The sequence below is a fragment of the Gopherus evgoodei genome, chromosome 9 (assembly GCF_007399415.2).
Source record: "Gopherus evgoodei ecotype Sinaloan lineage chromosome 9, rGopEvg1_v1.p, whole genome shotgun sequence".
NCBI lineage: Eukaryota > Metazoa > Chordata > Testudines > Testudinidae > Gopherus > Gopherus evgoodei.
In genome coordinates, this window is record NC_044330.1 from 86011961 (window position 1) to 86036394 (window position 24434).

The following is a 24434-nucleotide window of genomic DNA, read 5'->3' on the forward strand; positions in this document are numbered from 1 at the left end:
AGCTCATGCTCCCATACGGCTGTTAGTCTATAAGTGCCACAGGACCCTTTGCTGCTTTTACAGATCCAGACTAACACGGCTACCCCTTTGACACAAATCTGACATCAGGAATCATAACATTCAAAAACAGTAACAGACTTAAAGGTGGCAATTTTGCAACAGAAAAGCTTCAAAAACAGACTCCAACAAAAAACTGCTGAACTGGAATTATTTTGCAAACTAGATACCGTTAATTTGGGCTTGAATAGAGACTGGGAGCAGCTGGATCATTACACAAACTGAATCTATTTCCCCACGTTAAGTATCCTCACACCTTCTTGTCAACTGTCTGAAATGGGCCATCTTGATTATCACTACAAAAGTTTTTTTTTCTCCTGCTGATAATAGCTCATCTTAATTAATTAGCCTCTTAGAGTTGATATGGCAACTTCCACCTTTTCATGTTCTCTGTATGTATATATATCTTCTTACTATATGTTCCATTCGATGCATCTGATGAAGTGGGCTGTAACCCATAAAAGCTCAAATAAATCTGTTAGTCTCTAAGGTGCCACAAGTACTCCTGTTCTTTTTGCGGATACAGACTAACACGGCTGCTACTCTGAAATCTTTCCACTAGGATATGAAGCCTCTGGCTGCAGTCCAAGGGAATTGCCATTGGAGGGATCCCTTATTGCACACTGAATGCATCACCAACTTAGTGGGCCTGATTCTGATCTCCCACTCTTTTTTTTCCTACCCCACTAATGTAACTCCCTCACTTCAGAGTATTTACTCCAGATTGGCAGTGAGGTATGTGAGGATCAGAATCAGGCCAAGTGAAAAAAAAATCACTAAAAATATTGACTATAAGAACTACAGATTTTAGGTCTGTTCACTAGTTCACACTGGCCTCTATGTGCAGGCAAATCAGACAAAATATACCACATCCTTTGCTTCTTCAATAAAATATGAGAAGACAGGGCAGAATTTCTTAGGGCCAGATTGCTCCCCACCCAGTCAAACTCATGGGGGGAAGGTACTGTTCCATGGGGGAGTATGACCCTGCCTAGAAGGAGCTGTGTGTCAGCATCCAGTTTTATGGATTCCCTGCCATCTGCGTTTCCAAACACACATCCTGTGCCAATGGACTCCTGTGAAAAAGTACTATAAGGACTTCCTCTAGTTGCAGCTGTACCAGGTCCCTTCTTAAAGGTGGAAGGTTCCCCACCATGGGTAACAGGGCTGATGGGAAGATAATGTGCATCCCTACATGTCTCTTCTCCTCCCAGCCTGCCACAGCCTAATGCAGGCTGTCTCACGTTCTACGCAATCTTCACCCCCTTCCCAACAGCAGGATTCAGTAAAAGCCTCTTGGTGGGGCCCAGTGCCATTGAGATAGCTGACTCTACCCATTCCATGCACGGTGAGATCTGACATGTGGAAGATCCTCCTCTGGGAGCAGATGCTAGGGACAAGATCTGACCCTTAGATTTTAGCTACACATTTCTCTCCATAAAAAGGTATCTATGAAAATGAAGGTGTGATTGTCCCTGTGAGGCACACAGACCCATATCCTCAGACGGGGTAAATCAGCAAAGCTTCTTTGAAGTCAGTGGAGCTGCACTGATTTACACCAGCTGATTATCCGGCCTAGAGAGCGTGCAGAAGGCTGTTGCCAGGGTGTGCACCTTATACATTTTTCTGTTAGGCCTAGGATGACTAGATGTCCTGATTTTTGGGTCTTTTTCTTATATAGGCTCCTATTACCCCCCACCCTCTGTCCCGATTTTTCGCATTTGCTGTCTGGTCACCCTAGTTAGGCCCCACTTTGAACTGGCATCACTGGGGTTGAGAGCATTTAACACGTTGCAGATTCTTGGTCTATACTTCAGTGCAGCCCTTCCTCCCTGCCGTCTCTGGGAATCACTTCTCATAGCTTTGCACAGTGAACAGCATTGCTTTTTCCTGCTGGTGGAAAAAAACAACAACATCTTGTGTGTTGATGAAACTGTCCACAGTGAATTTTCTCATCTTGTTCTGACAAGGGATAGGTGAGATTTCAGTGCTAGTTGGGTCATGCTGACTGTCAGTGTAGTGCTGTGTGATATAGGGATAGGCCACAAAGAGCATTAGCTACTAAAATAGAAAGCTATAACTTAGGTCTGGGTACCTGACATTGATTTGAAATACACCAAAGGAGCAAGGAGGCAGTCTTAATGAACGTGGCATGGACTTTTCATAGGAGCATGTGCTCTTCCCACAAGTGGTGGAAACAAACTACACTGGAATTAATTCTGACGTGCCCCAAGGCAGCAATGGTCTGAAGTCAATTGCATTATTGCTTTTTGCTCATTTTCAGCTTTTGTTTGGTTATGGCAGTGGCATAATAGCCTTTAAACTTGACCAGGAAAATGGGGATTGGAATGATAATAGTTAACATGCCAAATATTGCAGCAAAGGCTGCCATCACCTGGCCAAAGATGGTGAGAGGGATGATGTCACCATAGCCCACAGTGGTTAGCGTGATCAGAGCCCACCAGAAGCAAATGTTAATGTCTGTGAAGTGCAAATCTGCCCGGTAAGAAGAATGAATACCCAGCAACTCGCCATAGAAAAAGAGAGAACCAAAGAAGAGGGTTTCAAAGGCCAGGATCATCAGCAGGAAGCAGATCTCTCGGATGATGGACTTGAGCGTGTAGGACAGGACTCTCAGGATCAGAGGGGTCTCTATTAGCTTGAATATCTTCAGGAGTTTGAAGAGGTAGACTACACGGACAAAACCCAGCCAAAGCGCTAGGTTCGGCATTTTCTGAATCTGCTTGGCGGTGAAGAGTTCAATGTAAACTGGGAAGAGGGAGAGGAAATCAGCCACATTCAGAGGATTCCTGAGGAATTTCTTTTTGTCTGGACAGAAGAAAAATCGCATGGAAAACTCAAAAGTGAACCAGAGGACACAGAACAGCTCCAGATGGAGCAGGTAAGGATCCTGGTGATAATAAGGCTCATGGATGCTGTGGATCACATCGGAATGGCCGAAAATGGTCAAGTTAGCGGCAGAGTACTCGTACTGTGCCTTCGTCTCCTCACAGAATATGATGACAATTCCAATGATGAACAGCAGAGAAATAATTGCCAGGCACTGCAGAGGGACAGAAAGGTCAAACGTAGGATCAGGTCAGTGTGAGGGTATCACAAAACTTCAAAGCCGCACTTCACATCCAGGATTCTCAGCATCAAACATTACCTTCTCCTAGACTTAACTTTTACCCAATTTCCATCTAGGAATGGATTCACACATTGAAGGTTTCTTTTTCTTTTCCATCCTTACCTGTCCAAGGCCAAGAGAGGGATTTGGGTCAAGGAAAATAATGTGAACTATTAGCATCTGGACTTGTAGGGAAGGGGAGACATCTGACAGCTAGAGCAACATGGACAGATTCAATGAGATTGCCCTAGCACGAAGTGTTGGCTCAAGTGACTCAGCTGTTCTAGATAGACTGGAAAATGTCCTCTGCCTTCTCCAAACTTGCTCCTGTTCTGAGAGGAGAGGAATTAATGAAATGCACTAAATAACTATTTAACTGTACACAGCACAGTAGCAAATGCGCAGCCCTAGCATGCAGAGCAGTGGGGCACAGCAAAAGGCCATAGCCAGGGCCCAGCCCTAGCAGGGAGACACAACAGCATTTTAGTTACAGAAAATAAAATGAACTGAGAGTTGACACTTTTTTTCCCTGATAGCACAAGCAGAAATCACCTGGGTGTTATTAAGGCCCTGGCATAAGTGTTTAGCATTAGCTCAGCCATTAACTGGTTTAAATTCCATGCTGAGGTTTAGAAAAGCAGGTGACCTGGTAGAGAGCACAGGTAAAGAAGAATGTTTGATTTTGAGCCACAGACTCTTAACTGACTTTGCAGGCTTCCAAATTATATGCTTTGTATTGTTTAATAAGAGGTAGATAGTAAGTCTAAAGCTGGTCAAACTCTCCTTTACAAATAACAGATTTACAATGGTGTAAATCAGGAGTAATTTTAATGAAGTCAGTGGAGTCAGCTGTAAAACTGGAGTGAGGTCAGAATCAGACCCTATATTAATTGCACATTTATCCTGTTTCTGGTTAGAGAACCTTTCATGAACTGATCCTTATTTTCAAAAATATTTGCCAAATGCTTTGGAGGAATAATGTAGAGCAGGGTTTCTCAAACAGGGGTCGCCGCTTGTGTAGGGAAAACCCCGGCGGGCCGAGCCGGTGTGTTTACCTGCCCCATCCACAGGTCCAGTCGATCTTGGCTCCCACTGGCCACAGATCGCTGCTCCGGGCCAATGGGGGCTGCTGGAAGCAGCCCGGGCCCTGTTTGAGAAACCCTGATTTAGAGCCTATGGGTCAGTGGTGGGTAACCTGTGGCCCGCAGGCTGTATGCGGCCCAACAGGCTAAGCTGATTGTGGGCTGCGAGACATATTGCTGATGTTGACTGTCTGCAGGCACAGCCACCGGTAGCTCCCAGTAGCCATGGTTTGCCGTTCCTGGCCAATGGGAGCTGCAGAAAGCGGCAGCCAGCATGGTCTGCCGCTTCCCGCAGCTCCGATTGGCCAGGAACGGTGAACTGTGGTTACTGGGAGCTGCGGGGGCCATGCCTGCAGACAGTCAATGTCAGCAACATGTCTCACTGCCCACAATCAGCATACCCTGATGGGATGCAGGTTGCCCACCACTGCTGTAGCTTGTTTATGAAATTATCATTTCAATTGTTTATTAGTCATGTTGAATGAGGAAGGGGGTCACCTAAGTCATATGGTCTGGTGTCAGCTCCCAAGTGGGATTAGTAAAATTTTATAATATAAAAATAAAACTCATAGTAAATAGCTCATTTCTACTATGAATTTTCAAATTAATAATCATGAGTGCTAAAACTCATGAAACCTCTAGGATTCACAAATTGCCCTGGAATACCAAGGCAAATACTTCTGTGTAACTAATAGCAGCATCACCTACCCGAATCAGAGCAAGCTGAACTGCACACTAAAAATATTGGTGAGTCAAGTTGTTATTCTGGGATGTTTTATTTAATTATTCAAGTACGGTAGCTGTAAGCAGGACTCTGAACCCGTGCACTAGAGCTGCAAGTTCCTAAGCTTTTTCCACCCCAACAGATTCAGGATCACTTTGATGAATCTATCTGGTTCTCCACTGGGAGCATTACCTTGGCACTTAAAGAGGAAAAGGGCTTTTCAAAGATAGACCAGATCTTTGGCTGCCACCTGGCCCTCCAGCTGAAATCCCTTCTTTCCACCTGGACTATAAGGCACTGGTCATCAGCATGTTCGTTCTCATCCCAAACATTAAATTCCTCTGGCTGGCTGTCTTTGGTCAGCTTCAGCCAACAGCAGGGTGCCAGCTGTGCATCACTTATCTCCCAGAAAGCCAGCTCTTCCTCTAAGACTGATCTGCAGGTGTCTACAGGACAATGGAGGTGTTTGGTCCTGTAATAGCTCAACACATAGCCAAAGAGCTGAGCACTCCTGTCAAAGAAGAATTCTTTGGTTGTAGGGTTATAATCATATAGTGTGCTGGCATTGGGCTCTGTGAGGCTGCAGAGCTTGGTTCCTGGGAAGGTCCGGAGGGTGCTGCAGTATGTCTCATGTCTGATTCCTCCAATATTCAGGATGATCTTCTCTTTTGAGCCATCCATCCTTCAGGTTTCAAGTGGTGGATTCAGTTCTGATTGGCTTCTGTTAATCTCTAGCAAGCCTACAGGAGGGAGAAAGGGTAAGAATGCAAATTAAAACCCTCAAGGCTGCAAATCTGAAGCAGGGCAGTTTTCCATGGAATGTCACACCACTCCATAAAGCTTATTTTGTAACTTCCCTGAGCACTGGAATTTCCTAGAGAAAGTGCATGACTCCTCTCACCACTGACCTATTCTATTCAATATAGGCTCTTCAACTGCGCGCATCACTCGTCTGGACACCTTCCAATAGTGCATTAAGAAACATGACTGTCTGTCACATGTTGTTTGTTCTCTCATCTTCACGCTAGGGGAGAAGCGTATACAGTGGAGTGTCTTTTGGTAGAGGTTTTTTAATGTAATATAATATAATATTTTAATATACATGTTGCCATGTATTTATGTTAGAGAAGGCAAGGTCAAAGAAAAGTACCTTGCATATGGAGCACAAGGTGGTGAAGTTTGTGATGGTCCTTAGTTCCTGAGGGAATTCAGAAACTCTGCCTCACATAAGGACGAGAAATACCCAGAGGAGCAGAGCTTTCGACCAGAGTTTTCATCCCAGAGCTTTAGGGCGTCTTTTAGACTTCACCTATCTTTCTGGGTGTGGGAGATTTTCTCCTCTCTCCACATTACCTTGATGATTTGGAGAGTCACAAATGAGATGATATGACTGCATGACCGTCAACTGGATCATGTTTTCTGGGAGGGAGAAGGTAAATGTTCTCTGAGGTTCCACTTTGCCTCTTTTTTTTTCCCCTCTGGACTCATGTTGGGTGTAACTATCTGCCCAACTGTAGGATGCTGCTTCCTCCTGGAGTCTATCAGCACGACCCCTGGGTCAGCTGGGAGAGGTTCATGAGCAACATGAGGCACTCCCTTCTCCAGGGGCTGAATGTGATGCCTTCATAGCAATCCCAGACTCTGCTGCCCAGGACTCTGTCACTGAGCAGCATAATTCATGTACAGTTACTGATAACCCAATATCAGCTCCATTCTCCAAAGCTTAAAGTATGTTGACCCCAAATGTGTGGAAGCTGTTTCTCAGTTCTGTATTAATGTCATTACAAGAGACATTTCATGAGTCAACCTCAGTCTTCTGCACTATACAACACGTGGCAATGACAGAGAACTGGGCATTTCGGAAAGGACCCATGGATATCACACACACAGACACCTCTGTCATTTCTGACATACTGCACCCCCTTCTATTGCGGTCCTGGGATAGACCTCTCGGTTCTGACCTGTATCACTGCGAGCTGCTCTAGACCAGACCTGTCTTTCCTTCCCACTCACATTCGTGCACCCCACCCATTCATTCCTGGCTGTACTTTATACCATGGTGTGGTCCAGTTGTTACCTTCTTCTGTCTTTGTGGAAAGCACTTGGGCAAAGAAGCACCAACTCCCTTGTGTGGTACCAAGGAATGGGAGCGCCTTTCCACTTCTTACCTGCTGGTAATCAAGATTTACACCTACAGTCCAGAAGTGAAGGGCTTGGACACTATCACAGTTTGTTACTAGGTTCCCTATATAGTTCCCTTTCACCAGAAGGCTTGGTAAGAGAAGGCTGGGGCTGGCTCACAAGTTCACTAGAAACATAAATTAATTGCTGTTTGTCTACCACAGTGACTGCCCTCAACATACATGTGCACACACCGAGGGCCTGATCCAGCTTCCAGTGAAGTCAATGGCAAAACTCCCATTGAGTTCAGTGAGAGCAGGATTGGGCCCACATAGTACATAGATACACACTCTGCTTTGTGCTTGCAGCACATAAACTCAAATATTGAAGCAAGAATATGAGTGACACAGCAAGTTAGAGTAACCTTCTCAGAGTTCAGAAAACCTGTTACTGGAACTTTGTGAGAGCATTCTCCTTCCTTTTACAAGCAAGTAGTTGTGTAAAAAGCTGATTTTTAAATGCCTTTGCTAAATTCTTATTCATCTACTTAGGATGCTCGATGCCTCTTGCTCAACAGTACAAATCCCAAGTGAAAAATCAGCTAAAAAGCTACGTTTCAAATCCTTACCTTGGAGTTATTGCAGTAGCTTTGTGACCAGAGGAGAGAAGAAGCCTAGAGGAAGAGACAAGTTCAGTGAAAACAGGATGTTCGGTGGCTGGGCTCCAAGCTTAGGCTCATGGATGCTAGAAAACAACACCAACCAATCGAACAGAAAATATGTTGAACCCCCCCAATCCCCTCCAAATCTGTCCTATCAGCAATCGCTTTTCATCCTCTAAGGAATAATACTCAAACATGTCAACAACTGCCAAGCCAGATGTTCTCCTGGCCAGATTATTCTTCCCTCTGCCACCCGCTATGCTTCTTACAGCCTCAAAGAACAGTGGTATTTTGAAAATATGTAATGCTCAAACTTCCTGGGCCCAATATAAAATTAGAATGTTGAGCAACAGAAACGCAGGGAAAATTTGTTCCTTTCCTCACTGTTCATTACTCAAATTAAATTAAAAAAAGAGCTGTCACCCTCCTTTCAATTAAAGGGCTTTCCATTCATTTCTAGCTGCAGAGGAAATAAACTTTTGCACCTGCAAATTTTTAACTTGTTATGATCCCTGATCATATTAGGAAGATTTTAGGTATGTAACTGCTGAGACTGTTAAAAGAAAATCCACTATTTAAGACAGAGTGTTTGAGGTGGTGTCATAAATATAAATGGAAGGGTAACAACCTTTATGTATGCAGTAACATAAAATCTCTCCTGGCAAGAGGTACAGACAGAGCTCCAGAATCATTTTATGTGTAAGGAGTTAATCAGTTCAATTAACCTAGTTGGCACCAGACCAGAAGGACCAATGGGAAAAGAAGATACTTTCAAATCTTTGGTGGGGGGGAGGTTTTATTTGTGCTCTCTTTGTTTGTTCTCTCTAGATAGAGAGAGACCAAGCAGGTAACCCATCTCTTGAAAAGATACCTTGAAATTATACCTCTAAAATTACAGAAATTGTAAGTAAATGCATTAGATTATCTTTTGTTTTAGCTTGTGAATTTTCCCTATGCTAAAAGGGAGGTTTATTCCTATTTTTGTAACTTTTAAGTTGAGCCTAGAGGGGAATCCTCTGTGTTTTAAATCTTTTTATCACCCTATAAAATTACCTTCCATCCTGATTTTACAGAGCTGCTTCTTTTACCTTTTTCTTTATAATAAAGTTATTCTTTTAAGAACTTGATTGATTTTAGTATCCTAAAAATAAAGGGTCTGGTTTGTATTTTTATTAAAGGCAATTGGTTGGTATATTATTCTCAAGCCTCCCGAGGAAAGGGAGTGAAGGAGTTTGGGGGGATATTCTGGGGAAATAGGAACTCCAAGTGCTCCTTTTCCTGAATCTTTGTCTAAATCACTTGGTGGTGGCAGCAATACCTTCCAAGGTCAAGGAAAAGATTTGTGCCTTGTGGAAGTTTTAACCTAAGCTGGTAGAAATAAATTTAGGGGGTCTTTCATGCAGGTCCCCACATCTGTACCCCAGAGTTCAGAGAGAGGAGGGAACCCTGACAGATAGTCTTTTAATTACTCCTCAAAGTCAGTTTCCAGATTTTCTCTCTCAGACTACTTGTAATATTATTCAAAGGAATTAGAGACAAAAAGGACTTTTCATGTCACCTTTGTCATCCCAGCCTTAGGCTATTTCCTACAATGGTATGTCTACACTGCAATAAAACACCCACAGATGGCCTGTGATAGCTGACTTGGGCTCATGGATCTCAGGTTGGTGGCGGGGGGGAGCAGGCTATAAAATTGCAGTGTAGATTCCTCATGGGGTCCCAGAACATGAGCTCCAGCGGAGCCCGAATGTCAAGACTGCAATTTTATAGCCCTGCAGCCTGAGCCCTGCAAGCCCGAGTCAGCTGACGCAGGCCAGTTGCAGGTGTTTTATTACAGTGTAGACGTATCCTAAGGCTCTGGTCTAGTTTTAAATTACACAAGCAAAGAGGCAGATTCAGACCTCATCAGAGAAAGATCTACCAGATATTCCACCTAAGATTGGTTTACTTCATTTTAACCCACTACACCTAGTTATGCTCCCTAGGGCTCTGCAATCCCTTTTTCCTCTTTCTGAAAAGAGGTATTTATATTTGGACTTTCCAGGCTGATTAATTGGGCTACTTTTGGTCCCCTGATATGCACCAGTCCTGCAGCTAAAGGGGCTGTACAGCTGCACTAGCCAGGCAGCTGAGGATTCCCAGGGTAGCGCACAGCCATTACAGATAGCCCTGTGCCACGTGCTTCTAAGCATCCAGCACAGGGACATAGCTGGTGGAAGGGGGTATAGCAAAGCATTGCTGGTCCCTGGATGCCAGAATGGTCCCTTTGGGGCAGCTAGCGGTTGTTTTAACTTAAAGCTCTGGGCAGGCCCACCGATAGCAATTCCGGGCCACAGGGCAGAACAGTGTTAGCTGGTCTACAGCCCTCAGGTCTTTTTCCAGTTCCTGCAAGGTGTTATGGTCTGGTGTTAGCTGCTCAATTTTCCCCGTTTATACTAAGATCCTACTTAGTTTCATATTTGATGGAAAAATTTAAATTCACAGGCATTACAGCACCTCCTACAGTACATTTTCATATGAGCACATTAAAATTTTTGCACTCATTTTAGTTACTGAAGCCCAGAGGTATGTTCCAGATGCGAAAAGCCATTGAAATAATAGGAAACAAAATGATACAGGCTGTTACTGGGCTCTGAATAAGGCCCTTTGATAGCAATACAACAAGAGCCTGTGTTTTCTGATCATTGTTAAACACAGATGGAAAGTGCAAATCCAGTTCCAGAGAACAGGGCCCTTTTCCAAGTTTTCTTTCTGTCTGGTATTTTCTGAGAATTTACTTTCCCGGCATGAAGCACTGCAGGAGCTTGGCAGTGACCTTCAAATCTCTTCCCCCATTTCACTTTTCTTTGGGTAATGAATCTCTTGTTTCATTTTGACCTAGATTTATTCAGACCCAGGGCCTGGCAGCTTTTGGGAACGTTATTACTGTAATAAACTTTGCTGTGTTTTCAAAGATAGTATTATAACAAAACAGATTCAGATCCACTAGAAGTTGAAATGAAGATAGTGGTCGTGACTAGATCGAGGTGCTAACAACATCTGAGCTATTGTTTCCTGTTTTCCAATACCAGATTCTTTATAGCATTTCTCTGTATTTTCTCTCCGATTTAATAAAAACAGCTTTTATGTATAACAAATGTTTTAGGATGTTTTTCCCATCTGTTCATACTCAGATATATAGGAAAGGCCAAACTATGCTCTCAGTCACACCAACCTAAATCTGGTGTGGCTTAATTTACTTACTGGAGTTACTTTTTATTTACACGAGTATAAACGGGGAAAAGTATCTTGACCAAAGAATTTATAATCTGAAAAAGGTAGAATAAACTCCCCAAAAGATTCTTGAAAGAAAGAAAGAAGATTTTATGAGTTGCAGGTGGAGATGATTAGCAGTTTATTAAATACGAATGGTGCCTAAGAATACTAAACAAGTATAAAATATGCCGGGGTTCTGAAAGGCTGGCAGGAAACAGCCACTGAAGATACAAAGCAGTTCACCTCCATCTCAAGTCAGTAGCAACTGAGGGACATATTCTCTCCTCCCAGTCTGGCCACTGTTGATGATAACCTGCTGGCCTAAGTTAGAACATCCCACTTAGGCTGCTCTAATGCACACCAGGACTACCTGCGATGAGGGAGCCATCACTGGCCCCTGACACTTCCTCCAGCCTTCAGCACACGAAAGAATGTGACCCTGAAAGTCATTTGTCTGTTTGAAATGAGTTAGGGGTATCCATCCAGTTCCTAAGCAACAAGTGTCCGCATCATAGAAACAACAATCAATCACAACTGGCAACAACAGATTTCCTTGTTCTTAGTAGAGAAGCTAAGGAGCAAAACAGCCAGAGACTGAACTCCGTACTCACCCCTAGAAGCAGTCCCTCCACACCAAGGAAGAGGCACATTGCTAGAGGGAGCTTGCACAACTGATGCTTATATTGTTCCTCTTCTGAAGATAAAGAGAGAGACTGGAGTCTCCGGGGCTTTCTCACTGGTACTTTTCACCAGTGCTTAATTCACTTAAAAGAATAAAAGAGGAACAGATGAGAAATCCTAAGTGCTTTAGAACACAGTGACCTAACTGCTTTGTAGTGAGAAGAAAAAAGAGGGAGACTGTCTCAGTCATTGCTGCCAGAGAGTGATGTAGTAGTTAGGACAACAGGCAGGACTAGGTTTATGTGTTAGTATATGAACCATTTACAGAATGCACAACAACCGAAGTCTTCATTTCCAAAAGTGAAACCCTTTATGCAGCACACATTCCAGAGTTAGAGCTCAATCCACATCCCCTCTCCTGAATGTGGGGATTCATCCCTTCTGAATATAGGTCATAGGGACACTGGAGGCACAGGAAAAGCTCAGCTCTATGCCCAGATCTCTTTCAGGATCTTCCCTCAGGGCAGTTTTAGTCTTGAAACATAAAACATAGGCAAAACATCATTTGTTTCCCCTTGCCACTTTCAGGGCTGAAAGGAGAACATACCCTTCCCATCCAGTTCCTGCTTCAGGACCTACTGCAGAAACCCATCTCCCTCCAGGTGAACTCTCTCAGCCCTTTATAGGGCTCACCAGACCCCTTACTAGCTGGGTCTGATACTCAAACAGAGCTGGCTGGAGGCCCCAGGCCCTTAAAGGGACAGACCATCCTGTTACACATGCATGGTGCATAAATCATCTGCCAGGCACCAGCAAACGAATCATTCTTCAAAGGTGGTGTGACAGACCCAAACCAGTGTGGTATAGAAGTCCGGTAGAGGGCAAATATACTGGTCACTGGATGAGTAGTTTTCTGTTCCCTGAGTGACCAGAGCAGGGGCTGCACTAGAGTAATCAGGAACCTGCTAGAACCAATTAAGGCAGACAGGCTGATTAGATCACCTGCAGCCAATCAAAGCAGGCTAATCAGGGCACCTGGTTTTAAAAAAGAGCTCACTCCAATCAGGTGGGGAGGAGCCAGAGGAGAGGAAGTGTGTGTGAGGAGCTGGGAGCATGAGGCACAAGAAGCTGAGAGTGAGAGGTTGTGCTGCTGGAGGACTATGGAGTACAAGTGTTATCAGACAGCAGGAGGAAGGTCCTGTGGTGAGGATAAAGAAGGTGTTTGGAGAAGGTCATGGGGAAGTAGCCCAGGGAGTTGTAGCTGTCATGCAGCTGTTACAAGAGGCACTATAGACAGCTGCAATCCACAGGGCCCTGGGCTGGAACCTGGAGTAAAGGGTGGGCCCAGGCTCCCCCCAAACCTCCCAACTCCTGATCAGACACAGGAGGAGTTGATCCAGACTGTGGGGAAGATCACTGAGGTGAGCAAATCTGCCAATAAGTGCAGGACCCAACAAGGTAGAGGAGGAACTTTGTCACAGTGGGTATTAAGATGACTTGAAAAGTAACTGAAAGATGGCAACAGTAAAGCTGTTTCCTTGTTTGAATACATTGTGCACTCCATATTGCCTCATAATAGTCTATCTAGAAGCTTAGCCAGCTCAAATCTTAGATTGCGTGTGTTCTTGATAAGGCCATATGGAATAATCCCTATGGCTCTTGGTATTATGGAATTAGAAAGGTCCTATGAAGGAGAAAGAGGATTACATCTATTACCTTCACCCTAAAGCCTGAAAGTGCGTTGAAACTATAGTACACTTCATGCTACCAACCCTCAAATCACTGTTCAATACTAAGATGACAAGAATCACTTACAAGGCACTTCCAGATACACTGCAAATCATAATCCCAGGTGATGCTGTGGAGCATTACCTCAGCTGAATTCACTGCAGACAGTTGATGCTCTGGAAGAGGGTGAATTTCCACTGCTGTCTGCAAGACAAGATGAAACAGGCATGGTTTCAACAATGAGAGAGAAATGGTATCTGAGGACATCAAACTGTTAACCGGTGATCAAGATCCAATTAATATGAATAACTGCCAGGTGTCAAGAATCATTCAGTCTCCATCATTTTCTCCCTATCAAACTTGAGGACGTAGGTTTTGGAGGCTGTATGGGTTCCTCTTATTCTACAATATATTTAAACTTCACCAATTTTTAAAATGGGAAAAGAAACCAAAACAGATAGAGGTGAACTGATAAGCCAGCATCAGAGCTGTGATTAGAATTCAGGACTTCCTGGTCTCTAACTCCAGGCATGACTCACTAGACCACAAACACTTGGAACTATTCTATTACCATGTACAAAATTGTGCTCAAGATAAAAATTACACATAAATGAGCCTTGTTGAACTAAAGCACATGGATGAAATACAGGGATAAGGACACCTCTATGTGTTCAGCAAAACAGAAATATATTCTCCATCCACTTGATCTCTTATGCCTGGTCTGCACGACAAAGTGGTGTTAGCTGAAGTCTCCTTTTGTCACTACAGGTTTGCATACATCCTCACTCAAAATTGAGTCTGTTGGTGAAACCCCAAATTACACAAGTCCACAGCCAACATACTTCTGCTGGCAAAATACCAGCATGGACACTGTTACCTATTTTGGTAAAAAACAGTCCATCAGCAATAGTCTCTCTATGCCCCACTTCCCTCAGCAGTGACCGCTCTAGTCACTGTTTTGAACTTCACTGCCCAGGGGCACTGTGACCAGAAACTCACCTCACACTCTTTTTAAAATCCCCAGCATATTTTGGAAATGCTTCTTTTCCTGATAGCCCTCCTGTGCAAGCATACCTCCTAGACCACCTCTGTGAGCAGATTGGTATGGATCTGCACAAAGATAGATCCCCAGCTAAATCACGTATTGCTGCATGGACCATGAAGGAAATTCTGGATCTCAACTGCCTCTGGAGAGAAGGGGCAGTGCAATGACAGATGTAGAGTAACCACAGGAATGAAGATATCTATGTGGACATTGCAGAAGTGATGCAGGAGCTGGGCTACAATAGGGGCAAGGAACAATGCTAAGTGACGTCAAAGGAGCTGTGTCATTAGTAATTACCTCAAGAGGCTCACAGAAATGGATCCCTTCATGTTGCTGGATTCCTTTCTGGCCATGTGAATCTCTGACAAGCTCAATTCCATCACATAATGGACCTTCCTCAGCAGGGAGATAAACATTTCCAGGATGGCCACTCTACATCTCGGTATAAAAGAGCTCCCATAAATTATATTCAGCATCTGAAGGAGATAAATAACAAGACACAAAGTTCACTGTAAAGTCCAAATCTGTCACTGTACCCAGGGCTCTGTGCTTTGCAAAAGTACTTTCATTTTAACAGTTTTAAATGTATTCCTTTAAGTGTCACTGAATATCCCATTAGAATAAATAGTGCCGAGTTTAAATTCCCCACACTGTTCATATTTTGCATACCTCTGTCATGTCATCTCAGGTGGCACTTCCAGCAGTGCATAAGTGAATTAGGCACCTAATTCCCATTGAAACTCAACAGAAGTCAATGGGGGTACATAATCCATTTAGGTGTTTTTTAATATCACACTCCTCTCCAAATTAAATAATCCCAGTCTCTTCAGTCTTTCTTCATATAGAAGTCTCTATAGGCCTTCAATCATTTGTCTCCATTCTCTAAATTCCTTCTACAGAGCCAGAGGTTTGAAGTCTGGCAGGGTATTGTTGTGCTTCACAGCATCCAGTTGTATGGCAGTGTATAATAAACACATCATCAGCTGGATGTCTCTGCTAAAGTGATCAGCAGGAACCAGCAGGATCCAGAGTTAACAATTTATTGAGATGAAAAAAGGCACTTACACTTTTCAGAGCTATTCTTTCAGGCTGACTGCAGACTCAGGCAGACTGTACTGCATTTACACTTGGGTCACATGGGGGTGATTTTTTCACACTTATAGTGGCTAGGGATTTACCTTTTAAAACTAATATTCTTCTGCACAATTCCATAATGATAGGTGCATTTTGCAGCCAACTTCTCAGCCACGGAATAAGTGGAACACTCTAGGGATGGTGTAGATGAACTCTTATATGACTTAACTGCTCTGATTCTGTAAGCAGCAGCCATGAACCATCTAGTGAGGGGGATAAATCACGTTGAGATCCTCATAAGATGGTGTATAAATTAAGTCTGCTAGGGACCTCACTAGATAAAATGTCCGCAGCGTATGAAATACCAGTGAAAAGATTTTTATAAAACCAGTAATTGCAAGGCACAGCGCCCCTCTCTCAGGGCATGTTTCACCAGCAAAGTTTATTTCAATATTATAATGTTTATTGTGCAATACAATGCTGGAGAGCTTTGTGGGATAGAGTTTCTGTAGCAGCAGACAGCACTAGAGCTAGCTGTCTCCTCCAGCTTTCAGGGACCATTTATTTAGATTAAGCCTAATTCATTCAGTCTCTCTACGAACGAGGATGTTGTTTTTCTAATAATCCAAATGGGAAAAGGTGGCCTTACTGATGGGAGTAACTCCCTTTGCTGTATCTGGCCAGGATTTTCACTGCATATAGCCTATTTCAATTCATACCATTTTACCTGACTGATTTCTATAAATTATTTCCCTAGTAGGGTTGTGTTTCTGCTAATTTCTTTCAGCTCCATGAGGACCATCAGATACATGAAGAGAGGCTGTGAGGCCCATTCCAGAAGCAATACTATAAAAAAAGACTATGCCTGACATGTACGTATGTATGTGAGAGATGGGCCCTGATGGCCAATCTCTCCCCTACTGTCTAATGCGCACAGAACCCCTTTGTTCTGCTCCCTGGTCTTCTTCCAGAAAATCCTTTATTACTAAACTCCTCAGCAACCCACATTAGTGTCTTGCTGGCCCCTCCAGCCCCCTACCTGATCCACCCCACTCACTCTGCTCTGCTAAGAGGTCAGTCTCTTTATCCCAGTCTATGCACAACCCCCTCTTGGCCTCTCTCTTGAGCCACCATAGGATCAGTCTGCCACATTATCATCATGTTCAAACAATGTCAATAATAATGCAGAAAATGCAGATGTATTAAGCACTTACTACATGGGAACAAATATTTGATAATGAGCTCTCCAATGTAGCAGCTAAAGGTATAACAAGATCCCATGGATGGAAGCTGAAGCTAGACAGGTTCATACTGGAAAGATGGTGTACATTTTTAACAGTGAGGGTAATTAACCATTGGGAACATTTACCCAGGTAATTTTTTTTTGTGGTAAATTCTCCATCACTGGCAATTTATAAATAAATATTGGATGTTTAAATTACCAAAAAAAAAAAAAAAATTACACTAGTTCAAAGAGGAATTATTTTGGGGATTTCTATGGCCTGTGTTATATAGGAATTTAGTCCAGAGGATCACAATCCTCTCTTCTGGCCTTAGAATCTATGAAAACAAGTAATATCCCTTACATTGGTTGATTCAGGGTTGAGCCTTTTAACACCAGGTTTCAGCCCTGAAATCAAATTGAGAATTAATTAATTAATGACACACTCCACTCTGTGCTCCTGAAAAAAAAATCCAATATTCCCTATTCAGTCCAGGGAGCTTTGCAGCATCTTTCCACTCCAAGTGGGCATGATCAGCCAAGCATCTAAGTGAGATCAACTGCCCCTCCACAGTTACCCCAGAAAAAATTTAGATACCGCCCTCCTCCGAGTAGCTCACCCAGTGTCCTCTGCCAAGCTTACCAAAGGCTCCCTCAAGCCCAATCTTTTCTCATCAGGTATGGGTCTCCATGTGCCCAAAAAAATACTAGAGGATAAGGATACAGCCCTCTGATGAATGATTGACAAGTATCTTTTCCAAAACAAAGCACCCTTTATTGATGCAAACAAAATTCCTAATACAATAACAAGTTAACAACTCTTATTGATGTTATAAAACACAAATCCTTAATAACAAGCTAAAGAGCACCCAAACTGCAATAACACACAGTTAAGGTGGCTGCTCATTGCTTCTGTCCTTGAAGCTTCATTATTATTAGTAGACAGTGCAGCAGGTTTGTCCAGCAGACCTTGAGTTTATTAATAAAGGAAGACCATATACACGGTTCAGTGGTGAAGGCACTCAGCCAGGTTTATTGTCAATGATGCACAGTACTAGCTCCCTGGATCAATGTCTACAGTTGCACCAACATATGTATGCTCATTGCAATGGACTCAGCTCAGTTAGCGGCAGGACTTTCCACAGCTCTCCTCAACTGGACAAAGGGTTAAGGCGAAGTACCATGACACTTACAGGCCAAAGCAAACAACAAGAAAACACAACTTAAACACCTCCTTATGTATTTCATGACATCTGTTTGTTACCTCCCTTTGTTCCTGATATCTTGGACAAAACATCCTTATTACACCCCATTATTTTGTCAAACCATCTTATCTTGTATTAGATTGGAATGCATCTGTACTAGCTAAAATATATTTATGTAAATAGCTAATAAACTAGCAATAACTTTGCCAAGTTCATGTACTGGATAATAAACTTGTAAGCATCTACTTTGCTACATGGCCTGACTTTGGTTCACAGCCTCCGGTTCAGGCCTCAAATCTTGCACCAGGCATAGTGCTCCAGTATCTACTACATTCCCCTGCTTTTTGTCTTTTATGGGAAGGATGTTGACCCATTATCCTGGAAAAGCAAAATGTATGGACTGAAAATGACCCAGTGGGCTAAACATGATTTCTTGGTCATTTTGCTTTACCCATCCATACATTCATGCCCCACATGTCCTATGATCTGCACATTCCCTCTTACGACCTGTGGACAATTTCCTTTTTCCAATTGTTCTTAGTCCCATTTTAAAAAAACTGCAATAGGCACTATTACAATATATTTCACAGTTCAAAGTACATAAGGGGAGGGATAGCTCAGTGTCTTGAGCACTAGGCTGCTAAACCCCAGGTCATGAGTTCAATCCTTCAAGGGTCCACTTAGGGATCTGGGGCAAACATTGGTCCTGCTAGTGAAGGCAGGGGGCTGCACTCAATGACCTTTCAAGGTCCCTTCCAGTTCTAGGAGATTGGTATGTTACCTTTACTACCTAACAGACATTGAAATAGTGACATTACAAGTAAGCCCCTCATATATAAATTTCTTGTAATTAGATACTACACAGTACTGTCCATCCATGTTATGGGTTGCCTTTACTGTTGGTTGTCACCATCTGGTAAGCTTTGCTGGGCAGGAGACAAGACCAACTAGTTTCTCAGTCCATTAGATTCGCCTGAATTATTGTGGCCACACACTGCAGTTGCAACATTCCTGACATAACAAGCTGGGTGTGGTGCTCTTTAGGTTTGTAACACACCTGTAGTTGAGGTAGATTTGGTTGTTTCAGGTAGATGCTATTTTCCAGATAACCTACTGAATGGACAGTAACCAGTTTATCAAATATTGTGTCAAATTACAAATATGGAATCCTGACAACTGAACAAAATTGTTCTGAATATCATGTGCCTTAATTAGAATGCTGTATCACTGACCCCATGACTTGTATTTACAGAAAAATTGTTTATGTAAATAGCAAGTTACATACAGCAATGCTACGCTGAGTTGGTCAGAGTCAAACGCATGGGGGGTGGATGCAGGGTAGATTACAGCTCCAAAATTACACAGAAACCTTCTCCCTTTATATACATTGCACATCTCATTGCCTTTACTATACATCCACGCACTGACTCTGATTCAACTTGTTCTTTACCTCATCTCTACATTCTTTGTCTTTTATTATCTATTTCATAGTAAATAGTTCTCTGTTTTCCCTCTTATTTTAGTTGGCGCAGACATTCTGTCTTCTTGGCCTACTGACCTATTTACTTATCTTAATTTAGCACATTCTGTTTTCAACCTAATAATTTATTTTCTTCCTTAACCCTATCTTCCAAAAAATGAGACTTCCCTCCAGGTGCTAATTACTCATTTTGGGCCAAGCCTTAGCTACATTCCCCTGCTTCTGTTGTTCTTTTTATATGAGCATTTGTTTCATTTGCATTATATTCCTGTCTTTCTGTGCTTTCTTTTTCAAATTTATTACCCACCTGCACATTTCCGAGTTGATAGTGGTGGTAATCATTTGAACCACCATTAAAATTAGGCTTAAAGTACAAACCAGGGGGTGCAAGCAATATCATCCCCAATTACTTGTTGTTCAGCTATTAAATTGGGCAATGGGCACCTGTTGCTCTATTTTCCTTTTTAAATGTTCCCTAATGAGTTGGTTAGGGTAGTTACTACGTAACCTTCATAAGCAATACAAATAATTTCTTTACCAATTTGTTTTTTCCTTGCCTTTATATTGTTTGCTGCAATTAGTTTGTTAAACAGGTTAACAATATTATTCACATTATAAATAATGTACTGTTTTGTTAGTAGCCAGGCCCTTATCCATGAATTACAGGTTCAAACACAGTTTCCACTGCCAGGTGGTCAAAATAATTAATGTTTTGTTTTATATATATGTTTGTATGTTGGTGTATATATATTTTTCATATTACCCTTATTTTAAATATGTCTCCACATTCAAATAATCTTGAAATATACTCAGTCATTGTAGCTAGATTTTGGAGTCTGCTATTTTGAAAAGATACCAGGCTGTTGATTAGTCTTTTGACCAGCCCCTGAATCTTGTGCACATTCCTGATAAGATGCTAGTATATCAATTAAAAAAGTAGCATGTAGCAATACTGTAGATACAGTTGCTTTTACACAATAGCCAAATTCATCCATATTTTAGTGATAAAGATTTAAAACCACAGGCAGATGAAATGAACTTACTTTGCATAATAATATCCATTTTAAAACAACAATTAGACCTGGCCCAGCTTGTGGTTTCTATAATGGCGCTGTGGACAATTGCATACTTAATTGTCTGAATTGACTGAAATTAGTTGACTAGTCTGTTATATACAAAGGACTTTGTTTTTCTTTTCCTGATACCCAGGGGCTTCTTCACTGTGCACTGATATCTTCCCATGTCTTTGGTCTGTGGGATCCACCCTTAACAGCTTGAGTTGGTTAACATGATGAAGTTTTTGCTTGTTTGTTTTACATTTCTCTTGTTTTCAATAGCCCGAATTTGATACACAGATTAACTTAGTTTGTTTACATTGTAGTAGAGACCAAGTACTCTATAAAACAAGGTATGCTTTTGTGCAGACTTTCCTTTTTTTTTTTTTTAGCACAAATACAGTATAACTGTTTCAAATGCTTTTGCAGTTTTTGCAGACATTCATTTTTACTTCCTTAAAATGTACATTATTAATTTTGTTATACTGTGTGCATAACTGCTAAAATAGATGCCCACAGTCTTCTGTGCAGTGTATTGCTCTCCCCTGCTGAGCACTCCATTTTAGCAAGAGTTGGTAACAGAATTTTTACCCAACCTTTCTAGAGTTAATTTGCTTGTCACACCAATTCCACTTTTGTTAACTGTTTAGAAACACAAACTTTAACAACTACTTCCCTTTAACATAACATAGAAGAAAAGAGTATAAAAATAAAACCAAACTGAATTTTAAATGCAGTTCTATTCCAACACTTCGAGGGTACTAAACTTTTATGACACTCGGTTGTATTTGACCCACAAAGGGGGAAACCTATTGAAATTGTTTGGTTAGTGTTAACATTTTGCAACATAACCAGACATAGCATGTATTGTTATATTTTTTTACCATTTTTGCTATAACATTCTTTTAACTATATTTTAATATTTAATAAAGGCACAATCAAGTTTATGAAAAAACAAACAAGAAACTAACATTTTGCTACTATTACCTTTACATTAATATTGCTGTTTCCCCTTATATTTTCCCTTTAAATCAAAAACCTGTGATTAATAAAAGAGAATTATTTTTGTTTACAATTGTATTATTTATTAAAGCAAAAATACATGTACATATATTTATAATGGAGGCCTTTATGAGCTTCGCCAAAAAAAAATTAATTGGCATTATGATGGTTATACTTCATCATAATATTAAAATAGTGTGGTAACACATATTAAAAAAAGTATAAAATCGACTTTTGTTGCAACAAAATAAAAACAAAAAATAGTCACGTGACACACACAACATACAAACACAGGACAACATATATGACAAACTTACAACTAAAAACAAATGGCACCAGAATTACAATCAGATCAACAAAATAAGGCATTAAGAGCACAAAATTATTAAAAAATGCATTTTTAAAAGGCAGGCAAACAAAATAATTAAACATTTAAATAAGCAATTTACATTTTTATTTAAAACTTTTAATAAGGACTGATAAAAATCCATATTAAATTATTTCCTCCCTTTGTGTATTAATTTAGTAACTTAAGGCATCTTCTATTACTTTCTATTACTTTTATTGTAAAAAAAATGCTATTAAATGGAAATAAGAAAAGCCCATGTTTCTTATTAATTAGTGCTTAGTATTAGAAGTAAAGTTAATATTTCTATTGCTTGGCAACTATATCTTCAAGAAAGTTAGGAGTATTTCCAGCTGTTACATTCCTGAAGGGTTAAACTAATTAATTCATTGGGCTTAATTAAAGCATTTACCTTATTTTCTCTCAGCTTGTTTTTTGATTTGTTTTATTTTCAGTTGCTTCATCTTTTTAGCAAAAGAGATTTCTGTAATAAGTATAACTTTTAACTTTTAAAACAAAAACAAAGCAGAAGTGAGGAGAGGCGGGAGGAGGAGAGGTGCAAGCAGCCTTGGAAGGGAGGGAAACCTGAGTCAAGAAAAATTAATTAACTCTCTTAAATTTTCTTAAAGTACAGGCAACAACAGCAAATTGAGGGAGGATATAATGGAAAACAACCGGTATGTAAAAATATTTGAGAAAGGAGGTTGTTATTAGCTTTCAGTGAGGAGTGGGCTCCATTGAATAAAGCAGTTGGGAACCTGTGCCCCTAGTTTTTATCCTGGCCCTGAGAGGAGAGTGGGGGTGTTAGTTCAGTTCTTGCACAGGTACCTGGGGGGATTTAACCAGGGCCACATGGTGGCTAATATGCAGTAGCCCACAACCTGAGGGGGGAGGAAGTAGAAGGGTGTACCTGTAGTGGGGGGAAGCGTTGCATTCCCTGTCATGGTGGTAGGTTGGCTGGCACAGGTCCAGGATGCAGTCAGTCAGTGCCTCCCTGTGACCTCTCCCTCTTCCCAGGGTAGGGAGTCAGGGCCTGGCCCTGTCACCCCTACTGGCTGCACTCTGAGGCCCAACAGTGGGGCAGATGGACTGACCAAGAGGCCCTTCCAGACATGTCAAGTCTCATCCATTGGGTGTGATACTCATCAGCATGTTATCTCACTCTCATACATGTTCCTAAGCTTATCTCACTTGGTCTGAATAAATATTTTTTTTTAATAATTGGAGATATACCTATCTCCTAGAACTGGAAGGGACCTTGAAAGGTCATTGAGTGCAGCCCCCTGCCTTCACTAGCAGGACCAAGTACTGATTTTTACCCCAGATCCCTAAGTGGACCCCTCAATGATTGAACTAACAACCCTGGGTTTAGCAGGCCAATGCTCAAACAACTGAGCTATCCCTCCCCCCCAAACTTGGAAAGCTGCTTTCCAAGTTTGTGTACTGTGGAAACTAGAAGAACATAACATAACACAAGAACATAAGAACGGCTGTACTGGGTCAGACCAAAGGTCCATCTAGCCCAGTATCTGTCTACCGACAGTGGCCAATGCCAAGTGCCCCAGAGGGAGTGAACCTAACAGGCAATGATCAAGTGATCTCTCTCCTGCCATCCATCTTCATCCTCTGACAAACAGAGGCTAGGAACACCATTCCTTACCCATCCTGGCTAATAGCCATTTATGGATTTAACCACCATGAATTTATCCAGTTCTCTTTTAAACACTGTTATAGTCCTAGCCTTCACAACCTCCTCAGGTAAGGAGTTCCACAAATTGACTGTGTGCTGCGTAAAGAAGAACTTTCTTGTATTTGTTTTAAACCTGCTGCCTATTAATTTAATTTGGTGACCCCTAGTTTTTGTATTATGGGAATAAGTAAATAATTTTCCTTATCCACTTTCTCCACATCACTCCTGATTTTATATACCTCTGTCATATTCTCCCCTTAGTCTCCTCTTTTCCAAGCTGAAGAGTCCTAGCCTCTTTAATCTTTCCTCATATGGGACCCTCTCCAAACTCTTAATCATTTTAGTTGCCCTTTTCTGAACCTTTTCTAGTGCCAGTATTTCTTTTTTGAGGTGAGGAGACCACATCTGTACACAGTATTCGAGATGTGGGCGTATATGGATTTATATAAGGGCAATAATATATTCTCAGTCTTACTCTCTATCCCATTTTTAATGATTCCTAACATCCTGTTTGTTTTTTTGACCGCCTCTGCGCACTGCGTGGACACCTTCAGAGAACTATCCACAATGACGCCAAGATCTTTTTCCTGACTCGTTGTAGCTAAATTAGCCCCTATCATATTGTATGTATAATTGGGGTTATTTTTTCCAATGTGCATTACTTTACATTTATCTACATTAAATTTCATTTGCCATTTTGTTGCCCACTCACTTAGTTTTGTGAGATCTTTTTGAAGTTCTTCAAAGTCTGCTTTGGTTAACTATCTTGAGCAGTTTAGTATCATCTGCAAACTTTGCCACCTCACTGTTTATCCCTTTCTTCAGATCATTTATGAATAAATTGAATAGAATTGGTCCTAGGACTGACCCTTGGGGAACACCACTAGTTACCCCTCTCCATTCTGAGAATTTACCATTAATTTACCAGAATTTAAC

The 24434-nt window shown here is 41.6% G+C and overlaps 1 protein-coding gene across 1 annotated transcript in view; it reads right to left on the reverse strand.

Annotated features, from left to right (window-relative positions):
• Window positions 1-542: 542 nt before the first annotated feature.
• LOC115658032 (potassium voltage-gated channel subfamily C member 3-like) overlaps window positions 543-24434 on the reverse strand; it is a 29382-nt gene continuing 5490 nt past the window's right edge. The window contains exons 3-7 of the mRNA XM_030576492.1: window positions 14722-14900; window positions 13467-13583; window positions 7743-7787; window positions 5186-5733; window positions 543-3121 (exon numbers count right to left, since the gene is read on the reverse strand). Coding sequence (XP_030432352.1) covers window positions 2318-3121; window positions 5186-5674 — 1293 coding nt within the window. The 5' untranslated portion in view covers window positions 5675-5733; window positions 7743-7787; window positions 13467-13583; window positions 14722-14900 and the 3' untranslated portion in view covers window positions 543-2317. The remainder of the gene's footprint in view (window positions 3122-5185; window positions 5734-7742; window positions 7788-13466; window positions 13584-14721; window positions 14901-24434) is intronic.